The 18,262-nt window shown below is 39.3% G+C and overlaps 2 protein-coding genes across 5 annotated transcripts; both read right to left on the reverse strand.

Moving 5' to 3' along the window:
• Nucleotides 1–438: 438 nt before the first annotated feature.
• ehmt2 (euchromatic histone-lysine N-methyltransferase 2) lies at nucleotides 439–15,203 on the reverse strand. 3 transcript variants are annotated; one of them, XM_058619053.1, is made up of 22 exons: nucleotides 15,086–15,203; nucleotides 14,920–14,991; nucleotides 14,172–14,280; nucleotides 13,874–13,957; nucleotides 12,479–12,612; nucleotides 10,901–11,044; nucleotides 9,253–9,575; nucleotides 8,776–9,006; nucleotides 7,692–7,774; nucleotides 7,340–7,446; nucleotides 6,613–6,735; nucleotides 6,410–6,511; nucleotides 5,742–5,846; nucleotides 4,941–5,095; nucleotides 4,517–4,684; nucleotides 3,762–3,906; nucleotides 3,596–3,673; nucleotides 3,109–3,224; nucleotides 2,594–2,680; nucleotides 2,439–2,517; nucleotides 1,748–1,923; nucleotides 439–963 (listed from the first exon to the last, which is right to left on the reverse strand). In XM_058619053.1, exons 2-22 carry the CDS (start codon nucleotides 14,935–14,937, stop codon nucleotides 783–785), a joined length of 2,748 nt encoding a protein of 915 aa, XP_058475036.1. In that variant the 5' UTR covers nucleotides 14,938–14,991; nucleotides 15,086–15,203; the 3' UTR covers nucleotides 439–782. The 3 variants fall into 3 exon arrangements, with proteins under 3 accessions (XP_058475036.1, XP_058475035.1, XP_058475033.1); XM_058619052.1 differs by having other exon boundaries at nucleotides 12,479–12,615; XM_058619050.1 differs by having other exon boundaries at nucleotides 13,874–13,960.
• A 242-nt stretch (nucleotides 15,204–15,445) lies between these two features.
• LOC131447336 (uncharacterized) lies at nucleotides 15,446–18,225 on the reverse strand. 2 transcript variants are annotated; one of them, XM_058619065.1, is made up of 5 exons: nucleotides 18,142–18,225; nucleotides 17,333–17,399; nucleotides 17,048–17,209; nucleotides 15,983–16,227; nucleotides 15,446–15,589 (listed from the first exon to the last, which is right to left on the reverse strand). In XM_058619065.1, the coding sequence occupies exons 1-5, from the start codon at nucleotides 18,208–18,210 to the stop codon at nucleotides 15,506–15,508; spliced, it is 627 nt and encodes a 208-aa protein (XP_058475048.1). In that variant the 5' UTR covers nucleotides 18,211–18,225; the 3' UTR covers nucleotides 15,446–15,505. The 2 variants fall into 2 exon arrangements, with proteins under 2 accessions (XP_058475048.1, XP_058475049.1); XM_058619066.1 differs by lacking the exon at nucleotides 18,142–18,225 and adding an exon at nucleotides 17,929–17,989.
• Nucleotides 18,226–18,262: the final 37 nt, after the last annotated feature.

The following is an 18,262-nucleotide window of genomic DNA, read 5'->3' on the forward strand; positions in this document are numbered from 1 at the left end:
GATGAATGGTGATTTATAATAAAACGCTGCAGACAGAGGTAGGTTTTAAATGCTGCATTAATTCATAAGTAACAGTTAGGGCTAAAGACAATAATTATGATAATAATAATAATGAAAATAATAAAGTTGTACTATTTTCAATTCAATTGCCTTTTTCAGATTTGTCAAATGAAGTGGTTATCGTTGTGTTACCCTGAGGTGTAACCATGAACATTAGCATTTAGAAGCATATAAATATGTAATTCTCCTTAGTTTTTAAGTGAACATGAAATCCTGGCAGAGTAAGACCTCTTCCTTTTATATCCCCTCTAATATCACTGTAGTGAGGCATATTTGCCCCCTGCTGATGAGATGAGGTAATAACACCACCAGCAGGTGAAGTGATAAAATCTGCATTTACATTTAAACACACACATGCACACAATGACTTATAAAGGCTTAATGCAAAAGCCCAAAGATCAACTCATGAGCCAATTTATTACATTAGTTGTGACAAAGGAGAAAAGTATGTATAAAAATAATGAAAATAAGGCTAACACAGTCGAATCCCATGTTTCCATTCCTAATGAACAAAGTTCAAACTTGAGACACACTAAAAACAACTTTGTATGTACACAATCACATGACCTGTTGTCTTCAAACATGACACTGACAATGTTAAAAATCATGTCATCAAACCGTAGAAAAAAAGAGCACCATACATCACATACAGACTTTCTTAAATGTCTTTGCACTCCCACTGTGAAGAGGATTTTACAAAAGATCCACGTGTGTTACGTGTGTTAGGAGTTCGCGATCACGGTTATCCCAAAGTCGGCTCCAGATTCTGGGCAGGCCTCCGTCCGAGCCAGCCTGCTCTGCTCCAGGGCGATGGCCTCGGCCGAGTGTTTGCATTTCTCCGATCCACACTGGCACGTGAAGTATTTGCTCTTTATGTCCCAAAACCGATCGCCATAGTCGAACCTAAGGAAACACACGCGACGTTTGTTATAAAATGTACTGTATGCCGGTAAAATCTTCAATTCAAACAACTAAACCCCCCCCCCCTTCTGCACAGAACTCCGCCCAATGCCTAAATTTTGAAAAATCGCAAAGAAGGTGGCTGAGAGTTGAGTGAGTGGAGGAGGAGTTTGAGTGGAGAGAGTTGCACCTGGATCAGTAAATAACTAGTTTAACTAGATACACCCTGAAAAAAGGAATCTGAAACCCACCCCTTTTTGAAACCCTTGAGATATCACAGGCAACTAAGCAGGCATCTAATGGACCATACCATTAGTGTCGACTCATAGGTGCCATGAGTTTCCATGGAACATCATATTCTATTGAAGAGGAGCTGAAACTAGTGATTAACTCCTCAAGAAAATTAGAAAATCAAGTGAGAAACAGAAGCTCAGGGTGTACAATCTAACACTAACTGTTGCAGCTGAATATAATTTCACCAAAATGTATACCCTGGGCAAAGTTGCCTCCGAGTGACTATTGAATATGTATAAGACTACATGCACTCTTTAGATTATATGGACTATGTGGTCCAGATTAATACGACTAAAACAAACCTGTATATCATTCAGCTACACTGGGCCTGCATATGAGTGATATTACCCAGGTACTGTGACACAAACCAAACTCATGCCTTTTTAATAATTCATCACTGAAGTGTATCAGTTCATTGTGATAAATCACTGAAAGAAGAAGAAGAAGAAGAAGAAGAAGAAGAAGACGGTGATGACAAACACGGGCGTCTCACCCCAGCTCCTGTCCGTTGAGAATGTCTCTTGAGCTGAAGAAGGCGATGCGGGGGAATCTCAGGTCCTGGTGCAGCATGAACACGCGCACCGGGATGAGGTTGGGGTCGCACAGGTGGTTGATGAAGCGACTGATGTTGCCGTAGTAACGGGCATCGATGCAATACACCTCGCCGTCCTGCACAGGAGGAGATACACATGCACACAATAAAATCTAATCTAAAAGACTCAAGTGCACAACATTTAGGAGGCTTAAATAACATTATTACATTTTTAGTTTTGGAAAGATTTGTTTTTTATGTCCGATACATTTGTTTCAGTCATATGTAAATAATACATTAAATTAAATTAAATTAAATTAAATAAAATTAAATTAAATTAAATTAAATTAAATTAAATTAAATTAAATTAAATTAAGGAAATTGATTGGGGGGGGGGGGGGGGGCAAGTGGCCCCGCAAGTGGCCCCCCAAGTTTCCCAGCATGCTTTGCAATATGCTGCAGATCAGTTGAGTAATTTTGAATGCTCCCAGCTGGTCTGGAGCAGGCTAACTGCACAGACTAAATCACCATGGTAACCGGGCTGGATCACAGACATATCAAGGATGAATCCCTCATCTTGGTTTGGTTCAACATTCCTGGCTACAGATGAAACATCTGCCGCTGTTGAGGCGTAAATTGAAAACAGACTCACCTTGTTGTCCAGGTCAAACAGGTAAGAGTCATCTTCTCTGACGTCGGCCTCTGCATCAGAGATAAGCTCTCCAACATACCTGTGTGGAGCAGGGAGTGACCGTTAACTTTCAGCCTACGACGTGTCATGTAAAAGCAGCAGGTTGTGTGTCTTACTCGCAGATGAAGCTTCCCTGGGGAATGTCCTGCAGAGCCCGGACGCCCCAGCCCATCTTCTCTGTCCTGTACAGCTGAAGACGAACTCTGTGGCCAGAAAAGGACGTTAGCAGTTCACATTGTGACACAACGCTTTAGGGCTGCAACTAAAGATTCTTTTTTATAATCCATTAATGTTCTCAAACACCCTGCTTTTGTCCACAAACCAAAAATGAGTTTAAATGAATTCTTTGTTTTATGGCGCAAAGAAACCAGAAAATATTCACATTTAGGCTGAAAAATCAAAAAGCTTGCTTTCATTATTTTTTTGAAAAACATTCAATATAGATTTATCAAAATAGCTTGACAACCACTCTATACAATGTTAGTGAATTGGGACTGCAGGAACTATTTTAAATCCTACAGGCTGATGTTGTACATGCAGTATTTTACACACATCCCCTTCAATATGGAACAGATGAATCGTTTAATAAGGGTTTACGTAACATGAGGGAGATGAACTTTCAAAGTCTTACTTGATGCCTGCCTGTACCACCCTGTTCTTGCATGTTCGATAGCAGGAACAGGCCACGTTGCATTCAAATATTAGTGGAGGTTCAATTTTGTTGAACTCCTGGAGCAGCCGCTGATCCTGGAAACAGAATAAAACGCACAACCAATTATGTAACCAGTGAATTATTGTCACTAACTTCACAGATATTAGACATTCAAAGCAATACTAAACAGTTACTGATAGAAAGATCCAGGTGGTTAAAGTTACAGGTGATGATTGAAATCAATGCATTTGTCTCGTTTTTATTGCATTTCATCAATTGTAATTGAATTGTTCTGGTCTTACATTACCGACATGAGAACATCATAAATAATTCATTATCTGCTGTTTGAGGCCAAAGGCAGAAACTCTGCCAGGGTTAAAGAATCCAGGTCGGTATTGAAATGAAGAGTTTCTGTAGGTTTTCAGACACCATCTCTATTTACTATATTTATATTTATTTTATTTACCTTGTCATACCAGCATCGGATGCTGAGCTGCCCACAGAGGCAGTTACTGGATGAGCAGTCATCAGTGCAGCTGCAGTGCTAAAGAAAAGACAATTCAGTGAATAATACATACTTTTTTTACTGCAGATAATATAGAAGTCAAAAGAAAATATGATGGACTTCTTACCTGTAAGTGTGTAATGTTGCGGTCAATGTTCATGGCTGAAGTTTCACAGTTCTCTGAAACATATTTGTAGTCTGAAGGACAGCCCTCGTCATCAACTGCATTCACACAGGGAATCGGAACGTTCTCGTAGCCTTGTGCAACATCGCTGGAACAGAAAGCGCGGAGCGGTCAGAAGCCTTGTTTACACTCAAATTAGCAGGGAAATCCAGGATTTCTGCACCTGGATGAACCCATTACCAATGTCAGTGGCTGTTCTGCCTTGTGGTGTTCTTTCACCACTGCATCACCTGTGTATAAAATGTAATGTCTTGTTTTGTCCACGAACCAAAATCATTCAGTTTTAATGATTTCTTTGTTATATGGTGCAAAAAAATAACATTCACATTTAAGAAGCTGAAAAATCGCTCAAACTGATCAAATTTGGATCTGTTGATATAGTAGTCGATAAAAAAATCGTTGCAGCCACGATTACCACTGCAAAACATTAAGCAGACAAAGAAAGAGTCACCATATTCACCCAGGTTTTTCATTCCAACTGAAGCTGATAAAATCTCATGTGTATGTCATTCCATCCGGAAGTGAATGCTGATTAAACACAATTTCAAACCTGCAATTCAATTGTTTTTTGACCAGTGGGAATGAGGTATGAGAGAAAAACACCAGGAAATTGGCAGGAAACAAGAGAAAGAAACAAATCTAGTTATGTGGGAGGCAACTATATTTAAATAAAAAGTCTACAAAACAAAACAAACTACCTGCAGATGATTCTTTCAGTCCGAAGCATGCGATTGGTTATTCCCCTCCGCAGCTTTCTGTTGATCTGTAGTGCAACCCACACGGGCGTATCAACCCGTGCAAGTGAGAGAGGGGTGTCTCCCTCCCTGTTCATGATGTCGATATCTGCACCTCTGGAGAGAAACAACCTGCAGAGAAACATCATGTCAACACACTCGCACACAGGAGAGTTCTGAATTCATGGGACGACGGCGTGTGTGGATCAGACATTTGTTGATATTTTAAAGCTTCACAGTCAGATTATGTTTGCATTTTAGAAACATGACACGTTATCTACAGGCGGTTCAAGTCTGTTATATACACACATGGTTGTACTGATACCCGTTTGACAAAAACACAATGACTGACCAAGTGACTGCCAGCAGGCGATCGGCATTAACTCACGTGATACATTCCAAGTATCCCTCTCTGGCGGCGATATGGAGCGGCGTGTCCCCGTGCATGTTAACTGAGGCGAGGGAACAGCCAGAGTTCAACACCAGCTCGGCTATATCTACGTTGCCTGCATACGCCGCCCAGTGGAGGCATACATTTAGCTCCTGAAGGAAAAAAGAGGGGGCTGTTAAAAGCACCTAACTTGAAATATTTACATAGAGCTGCACCCTTAGAACCATTCTAGCTCTACCGCTGTGTGTTTTAAGACAGCTGAGATTCTACCCACTGACGGACTATGGTTTCAACGGAAGTGCGGAAGGGGCGGAGTCAGTCGTCGTTGTCATGAATAAGTTCGAGTAAAGTCATGAAAGCGTACAGTTGTCGTCGTAGTTATTGAGCTAACATTAGGAAATCATGCGGTATGCTATAACGTTCAGTAAATGGAGAGATGTTTGTTTTGGTGTGGATTGATATACAGTAAACAATTAGAGCATTAAAGCATTTTATGGCTAAATTAAATGTGTATTTCAGTCCCGTCTTCAAGTTTGCAAAGCATTGAAATCATGACATATCACAGTTCACTGTCACTCCACTCCACGTGTCCGTCTGTCTGTGCTCACACACGAGAGATGCATGCTGGACACTGCTGGACACTGCTGGACAAGTGGTCGTTTGCTATATTTGTATCCTGCATGTTGATGTCGCCATGACGATAGATTTACAATATATCGTGCAGCCCCAGCTGGAACTGTTAGACACATTTCTTAGTATCGACTGAAGGTCCAGAGTGAACGTTTCGTTCCTTCATACCTTATCTTTGATAGTAACATCAGCTCCTCTGTTCAGCAGTGCTTTGATCACGTCAACATGTTTGTGCTCTGCTGCCCAGATGATGGGCGTCCAGCCACCGTTATCCTGGAACCAGCAAAGAAGAAATCTAAATGAGGTCAGTGCAGATGAACGTGCTTCAATGATAACACATTGAAACACTGCTAGACATACAGTAGATCATTCAAATGTGTGTTAATTGTAATTCAGCTGCCATCATTTAGCCTGTGCCATAATCCATTTAATAATGTGGATGCAATAATTCTGTACCACTGCACTTTCCCCTGCTTTTTTCTTACATATTACAGTAACCATGACAAATACATACATCATATATTTTATTCTATCTAACATAATAATAATAGTATTTTTATACATACTTTTCTAGTATTTGTCACATGTCTACCTCTGACCCTTCTGCTGCTGTAGCAAGTGAATTTCCATTTGCGGGATCAATAAAATCTAATCCAATCTAATCCTAATCTGTGAGGTGTGAACAAATAGGGATGCATTTCTCTTCTCTTCTTCTGCTTCAATGCTGTGACTACCCAATAATTATAATCTCGATATGATGCAGAAAAGATGCATCACAAAAAAGACAACCGGCTACTTGAGGACTTCAAAAAGTGATATTCTGTATTTACTTTTACCTGTGCATTCACATCGACCTGCCCCGTCTCCAGAAGCATTTTCAGGATTTCTAGGTTGCCCAGCTTGGCTGCGTGGTGGAGGCCCGTATATCCATCCTCCTCCTGGTGAATCCATGTAAACGACCACAGAAATACACGTCAGCCAAGCCTCAACATGTTCACTTTCTTGTTATACGATTTCAGGCACTGATGGACACACTCACAACATGGTAGACCGAGGCGCCATTCTGGATCAGGTAGCGAGCAACCTCAATGTGATTATTGATGATTGCTTCCATCAGAGGTGTTCTCAGGTCTTTGTCCTGGGCATCCACATGAGCGCCTGCCTGTAGGTAACAAAACATGACGAGATCTTCAATCTAAGGCTTTTAAGACTTTAGAAGGAACATTGTGATCCTGTCTCTGACAAACAAATATCCCATTAGAAATGGCAGCACACACAGTGGCACACATCAGTGTTGGTAATATATCAATACTTATCACTACGCAACCACACTTCATAAAACCTGAAATATCCTTATTTAATTTAATTTAATTTAATTTAATTTAATTTAATTTAATTTAATTTAATTTAATTTAATTATTATGTATCTCCACTGGGATCAAAAGAATTATAATATTGACAACATTGATTACAGTCATTTTCCATTCCCCCTTCACCTGGGAGGATGTTCTGATTTTCTTTCTTAGGTATTTGACAGTACACTAAAATTAGAGCCATCAGCAGTTTCAGACTTTCAAAACAAAAGTCATTGGCTTGATAAGAGTGATTTATAATGCTCATCTGAACATTTGTTTTGTTTTGAAAAACAAATATTTTTAGTTCATTTTCACCCTTGTGAATTTATGAAGTGTATTTTTTCTCCCATAACACAGCGGTTTTGTGGGTGACCCGGTTCAGGACTCAACGCTGAACGGACTTGGTCTCACCTGAACCAGCATGTAGCAGATTTCTAGGAGACCTCTTTGAGCAGCAGCGTGTAGAGCAGAGCGCTTGTTCTGAGAGTCAGGCTGGTATGTTGGATCTATGCCCTCCACTGACACATACACACAAAGCAAAAACAAAAACACAGTCATCACATTCAGTTGAAACATTTAAAGCAATCTAAAGTTCTCATGGGCTTAGCAGCCATGAGAACTGTGGAAACAGCTCTGAATACTCTACATTTACAAAGTGGTATACGCTCAGGCGCAGGCAGTGTCAATAAAATCATCATAATAAATTGTTTAAGGAGACAATGCTCATTTTAGTCAGAGGAGATGTAAAGTACAATCCACTCACTTAGCATCAGCAGGACTCTCTGCACCTCTCCTTGCTTAGCAGCAGGGTACAGCTGGCGAGGGTGGAATCTAAGTTTCTTCCTCCTGACAAATCAAAAACAACATTTCCTTCGTAGTCAAAGATTGTTCGTATTTGAGCAAACATGTGGTCAGCTGTCTATTTGTCTATCCATTACACTACAATGACTGAAAACAAGTATGTAAGTGTTTGTAAAGCAAAAGCAGAGATTCTCATCTTCACACATTATGTTAGAAACAAAAATTATAAATGAAGAATGAAGAATATGGAGTGAAAACTATTTATATCCAGGGTTCCAGTGTCTAATAGTTAGTGGCTTTATCAGTACTTTAAATAGTAAATGGTTTGTATTTCTATAGCACTTTTCTAGTCTTGATGAGTTTTGCCATTCACCCATTCACTCACACGTTCATACAGCACATTTTCTATCACTCATCTTTTATACCCACTCACACACTGCCGCCACAGCCGTGGGGTTCAGTGTCTTGCCCAAGGACACATCGGCATGTAAACTAGCAGAGCTGGATTTCTAACCCACAACCTTCGAGTTGAAAGACGTTCTACCAGTGAGCTACCGTGGTTTACAGTTCATTCATGAGTAACACCCCTGCCTTTGGTTAGACGGCCACCTGAGACGTCTTTGTACTGAAAATGTGTCTTATTTTGACGCAAAAACACAGAGAAAAGCTCTGACACTATATTTAATATTCCTAAAGATGAGGAAATTAAAAAGTAGAGAAGAGGAACAGGGGGAGCAGACTCCTGCTGTGAGGCTGCAGTGTCACTGATAGAGAAAGAGGAAGTCAGAGAGCAGGACTGTAGCTGAACTGTAACTCTGTGTTTGTGTACAGTCTGTCATTAAACTATGTGCATTTATGTTAATATTCTGTACAAACCTGGCAATGTTCAGCTGCTTTGGTCTGCACTAAAGCCTTGAAACCTAAACCTTAAACACTTTTTTCAATCATTCCAATTTGGCAAGGTGATTAGTAACACATGTTCCTGTTTGGTGGCCAAGTCAGAAGATATTTTATATCACTTTACAGACTTTAAGCTAAACTCCCACCTCTCTGTGTCCTGTGTCAGAATGGCCTTCTGCAGCGCCGTCCTGCTGGGCCCAGGTGGAAATGCACTGGGGCTGATGGGTTTCCCATTTGGCATACAGAGAGAGGGCCCCACACTGTCCACTCCTTCCTCAGCTGGGGGGACAGTAGCTGCGGTCGATGCTGAGGCTACAGGCTGTGGTGGCTGTTGCTCCGCTGTCAGTGTTATCAAGCCGTGACTGCGCATGCGAGCACTAGAAGAGGAAACGAAGCAGAGATAAAATAAGATAAGATAGTCCTTTATTTGTCCCGCAGTGGGGACATTTACATTGTTACAGCAGCAAGACAGTAAAGATAAAGATAAAAAATAATAAACAATAAACATGCATTACCAAAAAAGAAAATGACAACATAAGAAGATATTAACACTTAGACTATAAACAACTTGAGCAAATTTTATACACAATAAAGGAGTCATATCAGCCGTCATCGAATCCTACCTGACAGGTCTTTCGGGCATTTTTCCGTCCTTCACCCCCCCTGTGGACGCTGTGAGCGAGGGTCCTGAGGGGGCAGACGGGGGTAGGGATGGAGTCGTGGTGGAGGAGGCCGACATGGAGACGACGGTGGTCGCGGAGGACGTAGCCGATCTGAGGAGGGGGATGGTGATCTCCTGGGCCTCTGAGGCATCTTCACCACAGTGAGGACAGAAAAGCATGCCACCGCCGTTTGACCTGCTGCGCCCGCCATTTAGCACGGTCACACAACCTCTGTGGAAGCGGTGAGCGATGCGCTGGTCTGGGCAGCACTCAAGAAATGTGCCCTGAGAGAGGAAAGCATTTAAGATGTGAAGGAGAAAGTGGAGATAGAGACAGAAAGAAGAAGACATGAAACGCAGGATATCAGAAAGTGGAGAATTATGAAGGAGAGAGACGGGATCAAAGCATTAAAACTAGGACTGGGCATTATGGGAAAAGCATGTTGTTGTTTTTTTTACATAATAACGCTATACTGAATATGAAAAAAAATCTAATTAATATTTCTGTAAGACTGGGCAACGTGGGTTATAAATAGTATGTGGATATATGTGATTCAGAGGGATATAGACTTGTATCCCTGGACTCATTAAAGGTTTTCTTTTGAGATGTATATGTTTTTCAAAGAGTGATAATACACTGTAAATATCTAGTGTTTATGATGTGTACTACATGATCTTAAAATACACTCTTAACCTTTCATTTCAGATAATACCTGCTTTATTTCTTTGGCTTTTTAATGTTAAACAAAAGAATATTGTGTGTGTAAAAGAGACAATGAAAATGACTGTGAATATGGTCAAATTCTACCACAGAAGAAAAAGAGTATAAGGGCAGCACTGATGGTGAGGGAGCAATGGAAATGATTACAACGCCGTAAACAAGCACCAAAGCTTGTATTCAAAAAAGGTCTCAAGAGTCTTGTCACATGATCCAGTATATAAGTATAGCACTACTTCATGCAGTAATGAATAACACCCAATGCTAAATGGGCATTTTGGTAAGAGATTGCAGTGCCTCTTTTTTTTTTTTAAAGAGTGACTTTTTAAAACTTTATTAAAAAATAACTGTGATTCAATGTATTTTTTAATCAATATATAACATACTGTGTATTTCACAAACTAATTCATTATAATAAATATGATGATTATCAATGCAACACCCTTTAAAACCAGGAAAGGTAATCACAGATACCATATAACTTGTCTCATGTCACAATATTGAGCCATGGTGGCTCAGTGGTAGGGCCAGTTGTCTTTCAACTGGAAGGTTGCGGGTTCAATTTCATTAGGTGGTAACAAGTAACTGAGATATTTAAAGCAAATGTAGTGGAGTGAAAGTACACAATTGATTTAGGAAATGCAGTGGAGTAAAAGTAAAAGCTGCTAGGAATACAAATAGATAAGCAAAGTAATGTACAGTAACAAAGTATTTGTACTTTGTTACATTACAACACTAGTGGTTTGCCTGAAATGAAGAGCACAGCAGCCATAGCAACAGGAAAGAATTACAGAAGAGGACCTGGCAGGTAAAAAAACAAAACACCAACCAGTGGTCTGACCAGTTTGGGGACAGATTGCCAAAGCAGTCTGCAGGCGGTTGAACCTCTTACCGCAATGCAGAAGTATCCACATCCAGGACAGCAGTGGTGTTTGACCATGTGTGAACGATGGACTTCACAAAGCACCATGAGGGTCACACGACTGGATGGACGCATGGTCTCCGCTTTAATGGTCTGACTGGTACAAGCCCTCAGCTGTAAACAGAGCAAGAGAGGAAACATTATACAGTCTCCCAACAGCAGATAATTAATTACACTTGAGTGCTGCTATTCAAAGCCACACAGGCAATAAAGATTCACCTACAACAGGGCAATAATGAGGCTAATAACTCTATAAAATCATAAAATTCATTCGTGTACAGACTGTTTACATCTCTCTGCCTTCTGCCATATTTGCACAGATTATTCATTGACTATTTTTAATCTCTGAATATTTATTTCAAATTGTTATTACATTTCATGACATTGTTATCCCACCCCCTCAATATAATGACAATAAATTACTAATGTCACACATAACTACTATCAAAGATTATTTTAGGGCATGTCCATTTTTACTAGTTTCAAGGTTCATATACCTTTTCTAAGGTCACACCTTACATTTGTGATACATATATTTATACATTTATATTTGCTATATTTATTAATACACACACATACAAAATGATTATTTCACCTTTTAATCACATTAAAACCAATGGTGTTACGCTACAAGCACCTAAACTTGTGTTCCACAAGGATAAGAAATTAAAGGAAAGGTTTTCCAGTTCAAAATACATCATGTGAGTGAGAGGACTCACAGACAAAGTCACTTTCATTTCTCCATCTAATAAGTTAACTATTCCACTAGATAGTCATGTTAAAACATTTCCACAACGCCCATATGAACCCTGGAGTTTTTTTTACTGACATTTAAGTAGTTTAGTTCAAGAGATCAACTTCAATGCTGCAAAGTAGTAAACTGCACATCGTTAAATAAAGGTCACCCATCAATGAAAAATGATGTAATATAATCTCAGAGGAGACATTTTAGAAGTTGCAATGTTAGTAAATAAAGCCCTAAAAGACTAATATTACTGACAAACCCTCCTTTTCTTTACGGAGTTGAGATACTACACCCTGCAATGCATTATTAGAACAACATAAGTAACAATGGAAGAAGACTGGTCTGTCAGAGGTTCATTTTACAGCGCTGTAATGACCTATATAACAAGACAATGGCTGTAAATGATGAAGGAGCAGTGCAGTCTCCAGACCTAAAGGCCCAGTGGGGAAAGGCTGTTGAAATTATTATCTGAAGATAAAATAATGAAGTATAAGTGTAAATTACTTACGTCCTCTAAAAATCATTTTAGACGAGTTATGTTGTAGGCTATATATGTTTATTACAGAATTATTATGTCTTTAAGATTGCTTGAAATGGCACAAATGTGTTCACACCTTCATAGTTTAAAAGGTCTAACATGACTGTATTGGACTGATATTGGTATCGGTATCGCTTAACAGTGAAATCGTGCCATCCCTAGTTGGGTTAGTGCAGCATCTTATTTACTTTAATCTGGTCACCCAAGTCAACCACACTCGTATGGTACTGGTATGGGAAGAGCTCAAAGCAAAGGCAGGACAAACCTCTCCGTTGATGCTCTCAGTGGCCATACACTGTCTGCTGACACGGTGGCTGGTGCTGTCGACGCGAGGAGCCTCCATCCTGCAGCTGCACAGAGGAAGCTCCTCCAGCCGCTCTGTGTCTCCTGCTTCACTGCCTTCTGCAGACAGGGGAGGGAAAACAGCTTTCTCACTGTATTCAAATCAAGTCACATTATTTATTACATTACTTTACTTTATCATTACTTTATTGTGTACAAGTGCTACAACAGCTGTAGAACAATTACACAACACAACAGAGACGACAAACAGCCTATGAAGGAAATATAATTCACAGAACATAAATACCACAGTATGAAACATGAATACTGCATCTGCTCTGAAACAATTCAAAATTGAAGAATACATTTTAATATAAAAGCAAGATATTAACATTAAATTATGAAACACTGAAAAACAAGGCATTAAAAAAACAGTAAACACTGCAAAAGTAAAGTGCCATACGAGAGCAGGGATTCCACATGAGGACCCGCTATTTTAACATGGAAAACCACAGTGACCCAAATCACAACGTATAAATCATGATAAGAGTTTAGTCCTAATGTTGCCACTAATTTACACTCATATCTGTAACACCTACAGTGACATCGGGAAAATTCTACAAATTTGATTTTGAAACGTCCCATTGCCCATCTGTGGGTCCCAACCCAGACTTTGGGAAACACTGTACTAGAGTGACGGTGCTTCATACATTTACATAGGGGGAGACAATAGTAGTGGTGAGTGAGTCGTCTTTCAACTGGGAGGTTGTGTGTTTGCACTGGCAGCATGTGAATGAGTGAGTGAATGGGTGATAGAAAATTATATTAGTTTGTGGTTAAGATTTTACACCGAATGAAATGAAATACCTTTTAGTTGATTAACCCCTGAATAGCCAAGCTAGCTGAAACACCTGACAAAAAGGTTTCTTCACTAAAAGATTAAGACAATAAATCAATTGAATATTTGAAAAGAAGATACATTATCTACCAATGATGTTATAATTAAAGTTCTAGATTACACTATATCAACTGCCCAGGAATATCATAGCTGTAGTTATTACTAATTTTATTAAATGGAATAATGTGGCTTTTTGTTTCATACAGTTAACAGACAAATAATGAGATAAAGATACTAAAGGAAGGATACTAAACGTGACGTTCTGTTTGGTGAACATCTTGTTCACCGAACAGTGTTGTAGGCCTACAACAACGTTGTTTTTTTTTAAATAATTACAAACAAGCGTTCTGATTTTCAACCTTAAATGTTAATATTTTATAATTTCTTTGCTACAAGTAGGAAAAATATTTTGTGAACCAAACAATGAATGGATTAAAATAATCATGAGTTTCAGCCCTAATGTATACACCATAAACATACCGTGATGAGGAGAGAGGGTTAGACTATCAGCAGCAGCGATGTCCAAAGCATCCAACGGAACCTCTGTGTACTCTGCAGGCGTTTCTGCTGAGGACAGATCAAATGACAAACTATAAGCGTTACACATGAGAAAACATACATGAAAATGATGATATCCAAATGTTTAATATCAATAAAAAGCAACTCCTTTTGTAGTTTTCAATGTTTCATAGAGGTTCTGTACACTTAGCAGCAACTATAGATGTTAGTAAAAAGGTCAGTGGCAGCTTTGTAAATCTTGTTAAATATAGTCCCTCACCTCCCATTGTTTCCACCACATCAGTCGTGTTTCTGTCTTTGTCCTGGTCTGACTGTGGCCATGAAGACTCCTCACTTTCGCCTCTTCTCTGTGTTTCAGATTCTGAACTCTACGAGGCAAAGAATGTAAAAGTCTGACTGAATATAAACACATGAAGGACAGAAAATATTTCAAAAAATGCTGAGCAGTTTATCTTAGGAGGTGAGGCATGGATTTAAATGACCATGCCACACACTGTCCTTAGACCCTCTGTCCTTAGACCCCTCTGTCCTTAGACCCTCACATCAAGTAAGGAAAAACAAAAACCCTTGTACAGGGGAGAAATGGGAGAAACCTCAGGGAGAGCCACAGAGGAGGGATCCCTCTCCCGGGGCAGAAACAAGTTGGGCAGATAAAAATCTTTTTACAAAGAGTGGAAACATATAAAACACAGAAAATCGCGTGAATTGTAACCAAAGAGAACAGAAGTCAACAACAAGAAGGCAAACACAGATGCAAACAAAGCTTTGGCAAGAGTGACATCTACTGGTGTAAAATATGTTAAAATGTTTTTGACAACTGTTGAGGCACTTTGCTTGAACCCTTTTTTTCTGAACTGTAATCACAAAACCCAGTTTCCAAACTACACTGACGAGGGAGTAACAGTTATCGACCAGAGAGTGAGATTTAGTGTTTTAACAACTGTGAAAAACTATAAAAAATACATAAATGTGATGATCAAAGTAGTAAAACTGATAGAATCCCTCACATGGTCTGACAAATCCATTGACCCCTCTTTGTCTTTAGTATGTTGCTTATCTCCACCTTCACTATCTTCATTCTATAAAAATAGAAAAAGAGAAATGAAAATGTAACAATTATAACTTTGAGCGTTTGTTGACAGTGGGAAACTGATGTAAATTTAAGTGTTATACCTTTTCTAAATCTCTCGGGGACAGGCTGGAAATCTGTATTCCTGCTTCTTCCTCTGACTTCACCACGCTGCTATTGGTCCTCACTGGAGCAGTCTTAGGAACAGGTTCCACCTTTTTATGGAATAATTCCTGAGTTTTTCAATTAAAACAGAAAAAAAACACTGGCATTACACAACAAAAACAAACCTTTGTGAAGGGTAATTTATATACCAGCAAAAACATCCTCATACCCCGGTTTTAGTGTTTTCTGGAACGTTTTCAGTCTTCTCAGATGTGCTGTCAGATAAATGATCCAGTTTTCTTCTTTTTACAACTAGAGGAAGAGAAAGCAAAACAACATAAACCTGTTAATTCACAGCAATGGCATTATTTTTTACACTGACTGATGCTAGTGTACTTTAAGTGAATGTTCTACAGCTACTAACTTGTTTCAGGGTCAGAGGAAGGGCAGGTAGAGGATCCTGAAGGAGTCGCAGATGTAACAGGTGTCTCGACGTGACTTATCTGCAGAAGAAAAACAATAAATGGCTCATGAAAAACCCTGAACTGCAGCTAAATTTTGCGTTTCAGCAGCTGGAAGAGTTCTTCACACTCTCGATTATTTTCGAATATTTGTTTGGTCAAAAAATGTTGACTGGTGTTTACTAAACCTGGAAATTATGTTTTCAAATGACTTGTTTTGTCTACAAACCAAAATTATTCATGATTTCTTTGTTATATGGAGCAAAGAAGCTCGGAAATATTCACATTTAAGAAGCTGAAATATCACTAAATTTGTTTTAATTAGTAAAAAAAAATTCCGATGAAGTGATTATTTAGTTGACGATTAATTTATTAATCATTGCAGCCCTGGTTACTCTGGTCAAGATTCAAAAGACACATCAAAAATGGAGTCACCTGTCCTGGTGGTGGCCTGTTCATGGTCTTACGGGCTCTGTGGATCTTGGGTGGGGCAGAGGAAGAGGAGGAAGCAGTGGTAGTCAAGGATGAGGAGGATGAGGGAGCAGAGGGAAAGGCGGATTTACTGCTGCAGGGACCAGAGACACTCATCTTTGCTCTGCCAGGGGACAACATTGAGGATGTAGAGGGGGAGGAGCACAATGAAGAGGAGGATGTTGATGAAATGGACTTCCCTGCATGACCTGAAACAGGGAGATAAAAGCAATTACTGAAGATGGTTTGTAAAACCTTCAGAATTAAAAGCATACAGAATATTTCAACAAAGTGCTCAGCTTTTGTTAAAACCAAGGAACTCAATAAAGCAAAGTCTACAGCAGGGGTGTCAAACTCATTTAAGCAATTTGATCTCAAGTGGGCCGGACCAGTAAAATAATGGCATCATAACCTATAAACAACAAGATCTCCAAGTTTTTCCCTTTGTTCTACATTTAATGAATGACGTATTATGAGCAACCTGAAGTTTCATGACAAAAATAAGTGCAATTTCAACGATATTATGCAAAGGTTGACCATTTACCCATGTGGATCTACAAAGGACAAAACATTTGTTTAAATTTCACATTATTACAGTCTACTCATAATGTGAAAAACTATATTTGTCACTTGCTCAGCATCTCTGGGAACTCCTTCAAGACTGTTGGAAAACCATTTCAGGTGACTACCTCATGAAGCTCATCAAGAGAATTCCAAGAGTATGCAAAGCAGTAATCAAAGCAAAATGTGGCTATAATCTACAATTTCAATTGTCATGAAAATAAAGAAAAAGCATTAAATGAGAAGGTGTGTCCAAACATTTGACTGGTAGTGTATCTAACTGACATAACCGAAATAAACATATAAAAAAACATAAACAAACATATAGTTTAAAACTATATATATAGTTTTAGATATTGCCTATAAAAACACAAGTTCCCAAAGTACTTGGACTTTGACAGAGCAAATGCAGACTAAGGTCATAAGTACGTATAAAAGAAGAGGGAGAATGTTGTGAGAGAGTCTCACCTGGAGAAGGTTTGTTTAGAGGTGAGGCAGGTGATGATTTCTCCTCCTGCTCTCCAGTTCTGGAGGCATCCTTACTAGACTTATGAGATGACGGCATCAATGGTGTGCCACCCTTGTGCTCTGTCTTCTTCTCAAGAGCAGCAGTGATGGGCACTGCATTATCTGTGAAACATTCAGAGCAAAATCAAATCAACGAAAAATGAAAATGGCAGCATAATTGTGTTAATTTGTTAACATTAACACAAGGCCCCGTGCTTCAGCTGCATAAAAAGATTTGAGACGTACCCTTTTTGACTTTTCCTTGTCCTGCTAAAGGCTCTGCTGATGTTTCAGAGTCATTTTCTTTAGATTCCTGACAGAAAATATGGAAAACAAATATCTATCTGTACAACAGATACAAAAAACATTTTTGAATAGGTAAACTAGACATATCCAATAAATAAGATGTTTGATAAGAGAGTAGCAACGTCATATACACATAAATCACAGTAATAGACTGGAAAAGTTTCAGCAAATGCATTTAACGACCAATTCATGGGTCCACATTGACTTTAAATATGATAAATCACGAATGTTACATGCCTACATTACAGAGATCAATTGAGCTTTTCTAAAATGTCTCAGTGGTGCCCGATAGTAACTTTACAGGAATTTTGCATCAACAGTTTTTTTTAATATTCTATTTCTTTGCATCTCAATCTACAGCTTCAACAATTATCCATTCATACACAAGCAATTCACAAGTAAATCGAGGGCACATTTAGCGCTGTATGCTAGTTAGAATGAAAAGTAAATGAATGCATATAGAAAGCAACAACTGGGTGGCTAAAACAACACCAGGTGGTGAATGAAAAGTGAACGTAAACACTGAAAAACCTCACATTGCTACCATTAAAACACCAGGCTAATGCTGCTAGCAGTGTAGCATAGCTTGCAACAAAGAGCGCTCCAGACGGCTCAGTTAAGATATTTCGGGATGTGACGTACTTAAGGTTTAATGGTATGGTTTTGCTACATACGCTGCAGCTTTAGAACGTGTCAAAAACAACCCAAGATACCGTTGTGTGTCCTTTGTGTTGAAGTGGGCTCTCTACCTTTGTCGTTGCCTCAGGTGCCGACATTTTTCCCGACGAGCGTCGACGTCGATAGCGTGATTGCGTCATCGCAAGAGCCACGCCCCCTCCAGTGTATACTCGCTGATCGGAAATCAGTATG

The sequence above is a fragment of the Solea solea genome, chromosome 20 (assembly GCF_958295425.1).
Source record: "Solea solea chromosome 20, fSolSol10.1, whole genome shotgun sequence".
NCBI lineage: Eukaryota > Metazoa > Chordata > Actinopteri > Pleuronectiformes > Soleidae > Solea > Solea solea.